This window comes from Bombina bombina, chromosome 2 (genome assembly GCF_027579735.1).
Source record: "Bombina bombina isolate aBomBom1 chromosome 2, aBomBom1.pri, whole genome shotgun sequence".
Lineage (NCBI taxonomy): Eukaryota > Metazoa > Chordata > Amphibia > Anura > Bombinatoridae > Bombina > Bombina bombina.
In genome coordinates this window covers 278,408,917-278,423,056 of record NC_069500.1, presented here as the reverse complement: position 1 = coordinate 278,423,056, position 14,140 = coordinate 278,408,917, and the positions used below count along the sequence as shown (strand labels likewise).

At 41.0% G+C, this 14,140-nt stretch overlaps 1 protein-coding gene across 1 annotated transcript in view; it reads left to right on the top strand.

Moving 5' to 3' along the window:
- PGGT1B (protein geranylgeranyltransferase type I subunit beta) overlaps window positions 1-14,140 on the top strand; it is a 61,452-nt gene that overhangs the window by 13,907 nt on the left and 33,405 nt on the right. Inside the window, exon 4 of the mRNA XM_053701565.1 lies at window positions 1,492-1,643. Coding sequence (XP_053557540.1) covers window positions 1,492-1,643 — 152 coding nt within the window. The remainder of the gene's footprint in view (window positions 1-1,491; window positions 1,644-14,140) is intronic.

Here is a 14,140-nt window from a genome sequence, read left to right as displayed (position 1 = left end):
AAAGAGCTGACATATTTAGGGCAATGCTCTACAAAAGGCCCTTTTAAGAGCCATTGGTTCTAGATTAGGTTTTTTATTTTGGGTTGTTTTTTTTTATGGTTATTAGAATAGGAATATTTTTTTATTATTTTTGATAATTTGTTTATTTTGTGTAATGTATTTTTTTTAGGGGGTGTTTGTTTTTCTTTTGTAGGAAAATAGCTATTATCTTTAGGGCAATGCCCTACAAAAGGCCCTTTTAAGGGCCCTTGGTAGTTTGGGGGGGTTGTATACTATTAGGGGGTGTTTGTTTTTTTGTAGCAAAAGAGTTTAACTTAGGGCAATGCTTGTTTTTGGTGCGGTATGGAGCTTAAAAGCACCATATCGCCCGCACAAGCCTGTTTTTTTAAACTTGTAATGGCAGCGCTATAGGGGATTAAATAACTCCACTTTTGTTGCGTTCATTAATTTCCCTATATCGCTCAAAACTCGTAATCTAGGCGATTGTAAATTAATTTTAAAAGATTATGTTTTTGTATCCATTTCTACCTATATAAAATTAGGGATTTAGGAAGCAAGGTGATAGTAAGAATAAATATTTTAATGAACTTTTTAATAAATTATTTTACATTTCTTAGTGTATTATAATTTTATTTATGATCACTAAAATGATCTAACTATTGTCTAATTTCTTGAAAATTATTAATTTTCTATAATTGAAAACTTTCATAAAGATCCATTGTATTTACTTTAATTACAGCTTATCAGTGTAAATATATTTGAAACCCACAATGAGGAACATTGTTACTTTATTCTGTTATTTGGAACAGGATGTTATTAGATTATTCAAATGCTTTAAGCCAGAACAGGCAAATCTCTTATTAAATATAGAAGATAGAAAAATCTTCTAGGCATAACCAAATTATTTTTTTGCATGATGACCACACATAGAAAAAAATGCCCTTTGAACCTATTGGAGAACATATTGGTTGTATTCAGTCAAGTTAAACTGGAATATAAAATGTACCGTGTATCGTTTTACACGGCAGCACTATTACTGATTTTACAATGTGAACCTGAAGTTTTTATATTGCTATGAATTAGATTCACTTTTATTTGCGGTTTGATATATTAGCTGACAAATGATAATAAGATTTTGTGTCCATAGTACACACACAGATGCTCTTAGGATCAACAGTCTTGGTGCAGCCATTAAATTAAGTAACTGAAAATTGCATTGGAATCCCAAAGAGAACCAAACTGTTCAACTCAAAATTATTTCCCCTTTTGACTCCCACCCCCATCCTCCATATAGGCTGGATTGTATTCTATGAAAAGAGGTATGCTGTCGTTTGTCTAACAACCTACATGCTACATAGTGTTTGCTTAGGTCAGTGCAGGAGCTCCTAAACATACATTGATGGTTTGGTTTCAATTAGTATATATCCCTTTATTGCCCTTGATTTGCAAAACACTGCAAATACACTTTTACTGTTACCATTTTTGTTTCAGGGCCATGGACTGTATCATCCTTATGACAGTGGTCACATTGCAATGACTTACACTGCACTCTGTAGCCTTGTTATATTGGGAGATGATCTGAGTCGTGTAAATAAAGAAGCCTGTTTGGCAGGACTGCTTGCTCTCCAGCTTCAGGATGGGAGGTACACATTTATTCTTATTACTTTTATTTGTTTCTCTGTAGTAAATGGATTTCTTTGAAGCTTAGACGTCAACTAGTAATCTGTTTAGTTGTTCAAAAATGTGTAATTTCATGGTGTGTGCAAATAGTTTGGGCCAACGTGTAGTTTACATCTAAGTATAATGTGGTAAAAAGGTATTGCACATTTTGTGTTTTTTTTAATAAAGCAATATATTTTCTTTCCTAAGATATGGTGAGTCCACGGCAGAATCTTCAATCACTGTTGGGAATATCACTCCTGGCCAGCAGGAGGAGGCAAAGAGCACCACAGCAAAGCTGTTAAAGGGACAGTCAACCATAGAATTGTTATTGTTTTAAAAGATAGATAATCCCTTTATTACTCATTCCCCAGTTTTGCATAACCAACACAGTTATATTAATGTACTTTTTACCTTTGTGATTACCTTGTATCTAGGAACCTTCTTCCAGCCCCCTGATCACATGACTGTGACTGTTTATTATCTATTGTCTTAAATTTAGCATTGTATTGTGCTAGATCTTAAATAACTTTCTGTGCCTGAACACAGTGTTATCTATATAGCCCACGTGTACTTTCTGTCTCTTTGTGTTGAAAAGAGATTTAAAAAGCATGTGATAAGAGGCAGCCCTCAAAGGCTTAGAAATTAGCATATGAGCCTACCTATGTTTAGTTTAAACTAAGAATACCAAGAGAAAAAAGCAAATTTGATGATAAAAGTAAATTGGAAAGTCGATTAAAATTAAAAGTCCTATCTGAATAATGAAAGTTTAATTTATACTTGACTGTCCCTTTAAGTATCACTTCCCTTCCCACAACCCCCAGTCATTCTCTTTGCCTGCGGTGCAAGGAGGAGGTGAAGTTTTTTGGTTTCCGATTATTTCTCTACAATCAAGATTTTATTATTTTGAAAGCCAAAGTCAAGATTGTGTCTAGCCGTACTCCACGCCAGTCTCTTCAGTAGGGCAATGGTGGCTTTTAAGCAGTTAGGAACTTGTAAAGTGTGCTTTGCTGCGTTTTCCTAACATGTTGCTGCCCTGGTATAGAAAGCCTGACTGCAGGACGGCTAGAATGCAGGTAATTGCCTTTGTCTTCTGGGGCTAGAAGGCTGGCACTGAAGGGGTTAAGGACCCTCTGCTTTTTAGGTGGGACAACTCCTTTATGGATGGTTGAGGCAGTAGGCAGGCACATTTAGGCATGAGACTTGGGGACCTAGGGGTTAACCTCCTTCACAGCAAGGAAGGGGTTAGCTATCTATAGGGCTCAGATCAGTATTTTAGAACTTTTTATTATGTTTTTTCTGCTTATGGTTGTGACAGCCTGAGATTGTCTGAAGTAGACTGTGTCAGGGGACTGTTAGGAGAGCGCGATGGATCTACAAGGGGCTGTGTAGATGTGTTTTGTATCTGAGCACACGTAACTCCAGCTCCGCTTTTAGAAGTGCTTTAGGAAACTGCACGAGGGTGCCAGTGTTCTGCTTGGACATAGAATATATGCAAGATTCTAAGTTAACACATGGTTTTGCAGGAATTCCTCATCATAGAGGGAATTTTTTGACAGAATTTCATTCCTATTTTTGGCCATGCCTCCTCTTTTTCATTATCAGAGCGACGCCATTTTTAGAGGTGTCTCAGCGTGTATTTTTTAACTCCGCCTCGTTCTCCGGCATGAGAACGGAACAGAGTTGTTTTGTTTGCCTCGAATAAGCATACAGATTTAATATATCCCATTCTAGGTCATTTTCTATGCCTCTTGGAGTATGGTAGAAACTTTCCTATATTTGGAACAATGTGAAGATAAGCAGGCTGCGAGAGCAGTATGCTTATAAGCTAGAAGAAAATGTCTTAGTGATAAACTAATGGGATTTTTTTTCTCTACTTGCCTTAGCAACAATGAGATTTGCTTGCAATATGCTTATTCGTTTATACTTTATTTCTAACAATTTAAAATAAAGTTAATTTCCTTGTCCTTTTTATATGTGCAAGTTGAATATGCGTTATCAGAGAATAAGCTAGAGCCTAATTTCTTTAATAAGGGGCTTATGTTATGAACAGTGCTCTGTTGCTGGTATGAATTGAGGAACATTTAGTTTTTAAATAAGTTAATCTGTTCCTTTTAAATAGAATGTATCTTTTAAAATATTCTTTTCTGGAGTTTTTGCTTCTAAGAATAAGTTTAGACAGTTTAAGATGTCTGTTTCTGTACTACCTTGTTAGTTAAAGGGACAGTTTACTCAAAAAATGTCTCCCCTTTAATTTGTTCCCAATTATCCACTTCAACTGCTGGAGTGTATTAAATTGTTTACAAGTATTTGCATTACCCTTATATCTGCATTTAAAATGATTTATTTAGCCTGTGGTAGCCCCACTAATCCTGAAAGTTTTTGGCTTCGAGGCCATGCTGTGTTAACACAGCCAGTAAAAGAAATTACACTCCCAGTTGGTTATAGAAGAGATAAGGTAATACAATGTTAATTTCTCTTACTTGGTGTATTCAGTCCACGGATTCATCCTTACTTGTGGGATATTCTCAATCCCTACAGGAAGTGGCAAAGAGAGCACACAGCAAAGCTGTCCATATAGCTCCCCTCAGGCTCCGCCCCCCCAGTCATTCTCTTTGCCGCTCTAACAAGTAGCATCTCCACGTGGGTGGTAAAGAGTATGTGGTGTTATATTTGTAGTTTTATTTCTTCAATCAAGAGTTTGTTATTTTAAAATAGTGCCGGTTTGTACTATTTACTCTGAGGCAGAACAGTGATGCAGATTTCTGCTGAGAGGAATATGATTTTAGCACCCGTAACTAAAATCCATTGCTGTTCCCACGCAGGACTGTTGAATACCAGAGAACTTCAGTTGGGGGGAACAGTTTGCAGGCTTAACTGCTTCAGGTATGATCAGTCATTTTTCTAACAAGACCAAGTAATGCTAGAAGACTGATAGAAATCCCCATGTGGGAAGGGAAGGTAAGCCATTTTCTGAGACTCAGTATAGAAGGATGGCTTAGTTTATAGGGCTTAAATCACTGGACACTGTTATGGGTAAAATCGATTATTTTTTAATATAATCTGATGTTTGCACAAGTGTTTATCATGTTTGGAACACTTTTTAGGGGTTTTATACGCCTGGCATAATTTTAGACACCTAATTTGGCTTAGGAAGGCCTCACAACTCCGGAGTGAAGAGGGCCTAATTTTTGCACCTCAGTTGCGCAGTTCTTTTACAAGATAGCTTCATGCAGCTTCACATGTAGAGTCCAGAGATTGCAGGAGGACTACAGGGAGGCTTATTTTTGTTCCAAAACTAATCCCCAAGGAAGGTAGTGTGTTAAACTGGTGGCCAGCTTCAATTTGCTCCGGTTTGGGCAATAAGGGGTTAATTGGCTTGAAACTTGGTGTGCAATCTTTTCAAAGCATTAGGATCATATGGTGTAAATTTCATAAAGATCGGATTTTTTTTAGAGATTTGGTAAAAAAGTTTGTGCTGTTTATTATTTAAAGGCACAGTAACGTTTTTTCAAAAAGTGTATTTTTCTGTATTTGAGTGCTATCTAATTCTGTCTAACATGTCTGAGCCTACTGATAGACCTTGTTCTATGTGTTTAAAAGCCATGGCGGTACCCCCATTGCATTTGTGTTTAAAGTGTGCTAAGGTATTTAAACATTTTAATGACCATGCATTGACACTTAAAAATGTAGCCCAAGATGATTCTTTGACGGAAGGTAATGAGGATAGTCCTCCTTCCTCTCCCCATGTGTCGACACCAGTTACGCCCGCGCAAGCGTTGCCTAGTACCTCTAGCGCATTGGCCCCTATTACTTTACAACAATTAGCAGCAGTAATGGATAATTCCCTTGCAGCATTTTTATCCAAACTGCCGGTTTTTCCAAAAAAGCGCGATAGCTCAGTTTTAAATACAGAGGATGAGCAATCTGAAGCTTTGGATAATTTATCTGTAGTACCCTCACAAAACTCAGAAGTAGCAGTGAGGGACGGTCTGTCTGAGGGAGAAATTTCTGACACAGGAAAAGTTTCTCAGCAGGCAGAGTCAGATTCCTTAGCGTTTAAATTTAAGCTGAAACACCTCCGCGTCCTGCTCAAGGAGGTTTTAGCTACGCTGGATGATTGTGACCCCACGGTGGTCCCTGAAAAATTGTCTAAAATGGACAGGTTTTTAGAGGTCCCTGTATACACTGAGGCATTTCCGATCCCAAAGAGGGTGGCGGATATTGTGACTAAGGAGTGGGAGAGACCAGGTGTACCCTTTGTTCCCCCACCTATCTTTAAGAAAATGTTCCCCATAAATGACCCCAGTCGGGACGCGTGGCAGACGGTCCCCAAGGTAGAGGGGCTGTTTCAACACTTGCTAAGCGTACAACTATACCAATAGAGGACAGTTGTGCTTTCAAAGATCCTATGGATAAAAAATTGGAAGGTTTGCTGAAGAACATTTTTGTTCAGCAAGGTTTTCTTCTTCAACCAATTGCCTGCATTATTCCAGTAACTACTGCAGCGGCTTTTTGGTTCGAGGCCCTGGAGGAGTCGCTCCAGAGGGAGACTTCATATGATGAGGTCATGGATAGAATTCATGCTCTAAAGCTGGCTAATTCTTTTATCACTGATGCCGCTCTCCAATTAGCTAAGCTAGCGGCGAAAAACTCATGTTTTGCCATCATGGCGCGAAGAGCGCTTTGGCTCAAATCGTGGTCGGCTGATGTGTCGTCCAAAACGAAACTGTTAGGGTTTTCCCCTTGAAGGGAATATTTATTTGGCCCAGAGCTGAAAGAAATTATTTCAGATATCATTGGGGGCAAGGGCCATGCCCTGCCACAAGATAGGCCGTTTAAGGCCAAAAACAAGGCTAATTTTCGCTCCTTTCGCAACTTCAGGAGCGGAACTGCCACAACCTCTGCTGCCGCAAAGCAAGATAACGCTTCCCAGCCCAAAGCAACTTGGAAACCCCTGCAGGGCTGGAATAAGGGTAAACAGGCCAAGAAGCCTGCTCCTGCTACCAAGACAGCATGAGGGGGTAGCCCCCGATCCGGGATCGGGTCGAGTAGGGGGCAGACTTTCTCTCTTCGCTCAGGCTTGGGCAAGAGATGTTCCAGATCCCTGGGCATTAGAAATAGTTGCTCAGGGGTACCTTCTAGAATTCAAGGATTCTCCCCCAAGGGGAAGGTTCCACATTTCTCATTTGTCTTCAGACCAAATAAGGAAACAGGCGTTCTTACGCTGTGTAGAAGATCTGCTAAAGATACAAAGATACACCCAGTTCCAATTTTAGAACAAGGACTGGGCTTTTACTCAAACCTGTTTGTAGTTCCCAAAAAGGAGGGAACTTTCAGGCCAATCCTGGATCTAAAAATTCTAAACAAATTCCTCAGAGTTCCGTCCTTCAGATGATCCAGGAGGGTCAATATATGACTACCGTGGATCTAAGGATGCGTATCTACATATTCCTATCCACAAAGATCACCATTGGTTCCTAAGGTTCGCCTTCATGGACAAACATTACCAGTTCGTGGCCCTTCCTTTCGAGTTGGCCACCGCTCCCAGAATTTTCACAAAGGTGCTAGGGTCCCTTCTAGCGGTACTAAGACCGCAAGGCATTGCAGTAGCACCTTACCTAGACGACATATTAATACAGGCGTCGTCCTTTCACAGAGCCAAGGCTCATACGGACATCGTTCTGGCCTTTCTAAGGTCTCACGGGTGGAAGGTGAACGTAGAAAAGAGTTCTCGGTCCCCGCTCACAAGGGTTCCTTTCCTGGGAACACTAATAGACTCGGTAGAAATGAAAATCTTTCTGACAGAGGTCAGGAAGTCAAAACTGCTGAATACTTGCCAAGTTCTTCATTCCATTCCTCGGCCTTCCGTGGCTCAGTGCATGGAAGTAATTGGTTTAATGGTTGCGGCAATGGACGTAGTCCCTTTTGCCCGAATTCATCTCAGACCACTGCAGCTGTGCATGCACAAACAGTGGAATGGAGATTACGCAGATTTGTCTCCTCAAGTACAAATGGACCAGAAAACCAGAGACTCTCTTCTCTGGTGGTTGTCTCAAGATCACCTGTCTCAGGGAATGAGTTTCTGCAGACCGGAGTGGATCATTGTCACGACCGATGCCAGTCTGTTAGGCTGGTGTGTGGTCTGGAACTCCCTGAAGGCTCAGGGACTATGGTCTCGGGAAGAATCTCTTCTTCCGATAAACATTTTGGAGTTGAGAGCGATATTCAATACGCTCCAGGTGTGGCCTCAACTAGCGGAGGCCAAATTCATCAGATTTCAGTCGGACAACATCACGACTGTAGCGTACATCAATCATCAGGGAGGAACAAAAAGTTCCCTAGCGTTGAAGGAAGTATCCAAGATCATCAAATGGGCGGAGGATCACTCCTGCCATCTATCTGCAATTCACATCCCAGGGGTAGACAACTGGGAGGCGGATTTTCTAAGTCGTCAGACTTTCCATCCGGGGGAGTGAGAACTCCACCCGGAGGTTTTTGCTTAGCTGACTCAGCTATGGGGCATTCCAGAATTGGATCTGATGGCGTCCCGTCAGAACACCAAACTTCCCCTTTATGGATCCAGATCCAGGGATCCCAAGGCGGCATTGATAGATGCATTAATAGCGCCTTGGTCGTTCAGTCTAGCTTATGTCTTTCCACCGTTTCCTCTTCTCCCTCGGCTAGTAGCCAGAATCAAACAGGAGAAGGCTTCGGTAATTCTGATAGCGCCTGCGTGACCACGCAGGACTTGGTATGCAGACCTAGTGGACATGTCATCGGTCCCACCATGGAAACTGCCATCGAGGCAGGATCTTCTAATTCAGGGTCCTTTCAAGCATCCAAATCTAGTTTCTCTGCAACTGATTGCTTGGAGATTGAACGCTTAATTCTAGCTAAGCGTGGTTTCTCTGAATCAGTTATAGACACTCTGATACAGGCCAGAAAGCCTGTCACCAGGAAAATTTACCATAAGATATGGCGGAAATATCTTTGTTGGTGTTAATCCAAGGGTTACTCGTGGAGTAAGATTAGGATTCCAAGGATATTGTCTTTTCTCCAAGAAGGATTGGAGAAGGGTCTGTCAGCTAGTTCCTTAAAGGGACAGATATCTGCTCTGTCTGTTCTGTTACATAAGCGCCTGGCTGCTGTACCAGACGTTCAGGTGTTTGCACAGGCCCTAGTCAGAATCAAGCCTGTTTACAAGCCTGTGGCTCCTCCATGGAGTCTAAATTTAGTTCTTTCAGTTCTTCAAGGGGTTCCGTTTGAACCTTTGCATTCCATAGATATTAAGTTTTTATCTTGGAAAGTTTTGTTTTTAGTAGCCATTTCTTCTGCTCGAAGAGTTTCTGAATTGTCTGCTTTGCAGTGTAATTCACCCTATCTGGTGTTCCATGCAGATAAGGTTGTTTTGCGCACCAAACCTGGTTTCCTTCCGAAAGTGGTTCTAATAAGAATATTAACCAGGAAATCATTGTTCCTTCTCTGTGTCCTAATCCAGTTTCTAAGAAGGAACGACTTTTACACAATCTTGACGTGGTTCGTGCTTTAAAATTCTATTTAAAAGCAACTAAAGATTTCAGACAAACATCATCCTTGTTTGTTGTCTATTCTGGTAAGAGGAGAGGTCAGAAAGTGACTGCTACCTCTCTTTCCTGTTGGCTGAAAAGCATCATCCGTTTGGCTTATGAGACTGCGGGACTGCAGCCTCCTGAACGAATTGCAGCTCATTCCACTAGAACTGTGGCTTCCACATGGGCTTTCAAGAATGAGGCTTCTGTTGAACAGATTTGTACGGCAGCGACTTGGTCTTCACTGCATACATTTGCCAAATTTTACAAATTCGATACTTATGCTTCTTCGGAGGCTATTTTTGGGAGACGGGTTTTGCAAGCAGTGGTGCCTTCCGTTTAGGTTACCCGACTTGTTCCCTCCCTTCATCCGTGTCCTATTGCTTTGGTATTGGTATCCCACAAGTAAGGATGAATCCGTGGACTGAATACACCAAGTAAGAGAAAACAGAATTTATGCTTACCTGATAAATTACTTTCTCTTACGGTGTATTCAGTCCACGGCCCGCCCTGACATTTAAGTCAGGTTCAAATTTAATTTTTAATAACTACAGTCACCACTGCACCGTATGGTTCTCCTTTTTCTCCTAACCGTCGGTCGAATGACTGGGGGGGCGGAGCCTGAGGGGAGCTATATGGACAGCTTTGCTGTGTGCTCTCTTTGCCACTTCCTGTAGGGATTGAGAATATCCCACAAGTAAGGATGAATCCGTGGACTGAATACACCGTAAGAGAGAGTAATTTATCAGGTAAGCATAAATTCTGTTTTTCCAATGTTCTCTATAAGTATTGGTGATTGGTTTATGGACAGATATAATATAAAGAAGCAGGTATATATACACAATGTGATAAAGTAATGAGATCTGATTATACCTACAAGCTCAACCCATTTTATTAGGGTGTGACTTCAAAACACAAAACCAGCTAATTCATATTCACAAATAAGCCTTAAAAAAGCAAATCTCACAAGGGAAAACTATTTTAAAATATACTGTCCCTTTTAAGCTATTGATTGTTCAGATCAGCTATTGATTTTTCAGATCAATCTGAGCCTTATGTCTCCTAGGATGATGCTGTTCAGTCAATGACACAGCTCTCTTCTTTTATGTCCCAAGCCTCTTTGGCGTCACATGCAGTGCCCTGTGGTTCCTTTAAAGCTCCTGGAGGAGTATGTGTGCTTACAGATTTTGCAGCTCAGGTGTCCTCTGCGATATCTGCGGCTTTGCCTGGTTTTTTCCCCCTCTTTCAGGAAATATGCAAGAGGATATGTTTTTTTTTATTTCAGATTGTAAGGTTTCTGCTCCATATTCTACTACGCAGGTTACTCTCTTCTGAGTTGATGAGGAGATTTCGATGGTCGTTTTCTGAGGGTAAAATTTCAGATTTGGACAGTTTAATTCCTTCTTCTGATGTCATATACTTCAGATGTATGCTTGATCGCCTCGTGTATTGTTAAAGGAGGTTTTAGCTACTTGGACGACATTGAATCCCTTGTCGTTGTTAACCTTTGAAAGTTTTGTGAACTTTATCAGTTCTCTGATGTTCCTTCCTATGAGGAAGTGTTTCTAGACGTGCCTTACATTTTACAATTTTAAGCTAAGGATACCTGTCTCCAGTCCTTTAACGGATTTTCCTGTCGCTGACTCCATTATAACACATGGTGCCCTGAGTAGAAGGGAGCTTTTCTACTATGGCACAGAGAACTTCGATCCTTATGGAGGGTATCTAGCTCCCTTACGGATCCATGGATAAGAACCTGGAGGTTTTATTGTTCATTTAGAGCAATGCCTTGTCTTTTTAGACTTGCTGTGCTAGCCCACCGGGCATTGTGACTGACATTTTGCTCAGCTGAGTAGCCTTTCTGTAACTTAGTGTACGGTCTAGGCTTATAGTTCTGCAGTTGCAGTTTTCTAAAATTTCCTCAATATCCACGCTTTTGGCGTTTCCTTTTCAAGGATGAGACCTTGTTTTGACTTGGTTTGACAGAAGTATCCTTTGACTTTATGGGTAAAAATGTTTTTTCTACCACACATCAAGAGAGCAAGACTAAAGGAAAGCTTTCCTTTTTCCATTTCTATACATATCAGTCAGGTCTTTCAGAGTCCAATCTAATTTTTCCTCCCATGGGCAGATTTCTCCTGAGTATCTGCAATTCAGGTTTGATGAGACCTTTCTTGAATTGGGTTCAGGACATTTCTCTCTGGGAGTGATTGTTCCAGTCTCAGTCTGGGAACGGAATCTAGGTATTTACTTCAAGTTTCTCAGGTTCTAACCTTCAAGAAGTATCCATTCCCTTTTGGTTCAAGAGGGCCTGTTCAGATCGAACATAGACCTGAAGGATGTGTATTTATCGTTCCCATGATCGAGAGATTCTCAAGTTTCTGAGTTTCGTCATCCTAGAAGGACTTTTAGGTCCTGGGGTAGTGCAAGGGTGCTTTGAGCATTCTTCCTTTGTGCAAACTCTCTTTCAAGAGTTCTTGTCCAATCTACTTTCCCATGGATGGGAAATAAAGCTGGAGGAGAGTTCCCTTGTTTCATCTTCAAGGGTATTGTAGTTGGGGACCTTAATAGATTCTCTATCTTTTAGAAGATTTTGAACAGAGGTCAGATAATCAAGGATTTCCCCTCATTGCAGTCTTCTTTCCGACCAGCAACAAGCTCCAGTGGTCCGGTAGATAGAACCATCTTACAACCTGTGGTTGGGAGTTTGGATCTAACTGCAGTTGTTTTTACCTTCACTTTTCAGTGACTTGCAGTAGGGGGAATTAGTCTGATGCTCCATGGACATCATTCCTTTTGTTTTTCAGGGAATGGAGATCATCGGATCTGTCTCAGAGGATAGATCTGGATCAGTCGACAAGAGAATTTCTCCCATGGTGGTTTTCAGGAGTATCTGTCTCAAGGCGCGTGCTTCTGGAGAGATTCCTGGGTGATGTGATCACAGACGCCAGCCTGCTGGGCTGGGAAGCAGTCTGGTACTTGTTCTTAGGCGCAGGGATTATGGACTCGAAGAATATACTCTCCTCATCATCTTGGAGTTGACAGTGATTTACAATGCTCTGAGGGGATGGTCAGTAGTCCTTGGCTGGGTTCCAGTTGGAAGATATTACCTCAATGGTTTTAATTTTTCTCCAGGGAGGAACTCAGAGCTTCTTAGCCATGTAGGAGTTGACTGGGATTGTTCAGTGAGCGAAAGCTCACTATTGCTGTCTGTCATGAACTGACCGTTATTTCTTTCCGGGAGTGGGAACTCCTTCTGGAGGTATTCTCCAGCTTAAACCTCAAATGGGAGATGCCGGAGTGATATATGCCAAGCTTCTAAGGTCTGGTTCTAGGTCAAGGGATACACAGAATGCTCTGATAAATGCCCTGGTGGTCCCTTAGGATTCAGGCTGGCTTACCCGTTTCTTCCATTTGCTCTCCTTCCATGAGTCATCGCTCGTATCACTTAGGAGTGTCTGTGATTCTAATAGCCTCTGCGTAGCCCCGTAGGATCTGGTATGCAGTACTAGTGGAGATGTTGTCCCTTTCTCCTTGGAGGCTGTCTTTGAGGAAGGACCTGCTGATTTAAGGTCCCTTCTTTCATCCAAATCTTGTTTCTCTGGAGCTGACTGTTTGGAGACTGAACGTCTAGTTCTGTCTATGAGTGGGTTTTTGAATAGGTCATTGAGACCATGATTTAGGCTCACAAGCCTGTTTCTTTTGTTACATAACCTGGATGTTGTGTGTGTGCTCTGAATATCTATTTGCAGGCGACTAAGGATTTTCTCCAGTCTTCTGCATTGTTTGTTTTGTTTTCTGAGAAACGCAGGATCAGAAAGCTACGGCTAATTTTCTTTCTCTTTGACTGAGGAGTGTAATTCGGTTGGCTTTTTGAGAGAATCGCAGCTCTTTCCACGTGGGCTGTTTTCTCCTTCCTGGACTTTCAAGGATGAAGCTTCTGTGGAACAGATTTGCAAGGCTGCAACTTGGTCCTCTCTATATTTTCTCCAAATTTTTACAAATTTGATATTTTTGCCTCGGCTGAGGTCTCTTTTGGGAGGTTCTTCAAGCAGTGGTGCCTTCTGTTAAGGTATACCTGTCTTGTCCCTCCCTAATCTTCTGTGTACTCTAACTTGGGTATTGATTCCCAACAGTAATTGAAGATTCTGCCGTGGACTCACCATATCTTAGGAAAGAAAACAAAATTTATGCTTACCTGATACATTTCTTCCGGATATGGTGAGTCCATGGCCCCGTCCTTTTTTAAGACAGGTTGTTTTTCTCCATTTTATTATTATTATTATTATTATTATTATTATTATTATTATTATTATTATTATTATTATTATCAGTTATTTGTAGAGCGCCAACAGATTCTGCAGAGCTAATTTTACCTTTGGTCGAATGACTAGGGGTTGTGGGAAGGGAAGTGATACTTAACAGATTTGCTGTGGTGCTCTTTGGCTCCTCCTGCTGTCCAGGAGTGATATTCAGAACAGTAATTGAAGATTCTGCCATGGACTAAACATATCCGGTAAGAAAGAAATGTATCAGGTAAGCATACATTTTATTTTTCACTCCTGTTTGTATTAGTGTTAAGTGTATGTATACATACATACATACATACATACACTATATCTATCTCTGTGAAGACGGAATTAACATAGTCTGAGGGTTGTTTTTTTATTTTAGGAGCCTGAAAACTATCTTAAATAGGGATATATGTAGAAGAATCCCACAAACAAATAGGAGCTAGAAGTTAGAATTTTGTACCTTGACTCCCTGATTTGCAGAATTTGTCCAGCATTTTATATTATCTGTATCCTAAACTTTTTTAGGGCTAGATTACAAGTGGATCACTAAATACTGATTACAAGAAAGCAATTTTAGCGCTCCACTGTTTAATACCAGTGCACGCTAATGGGTGC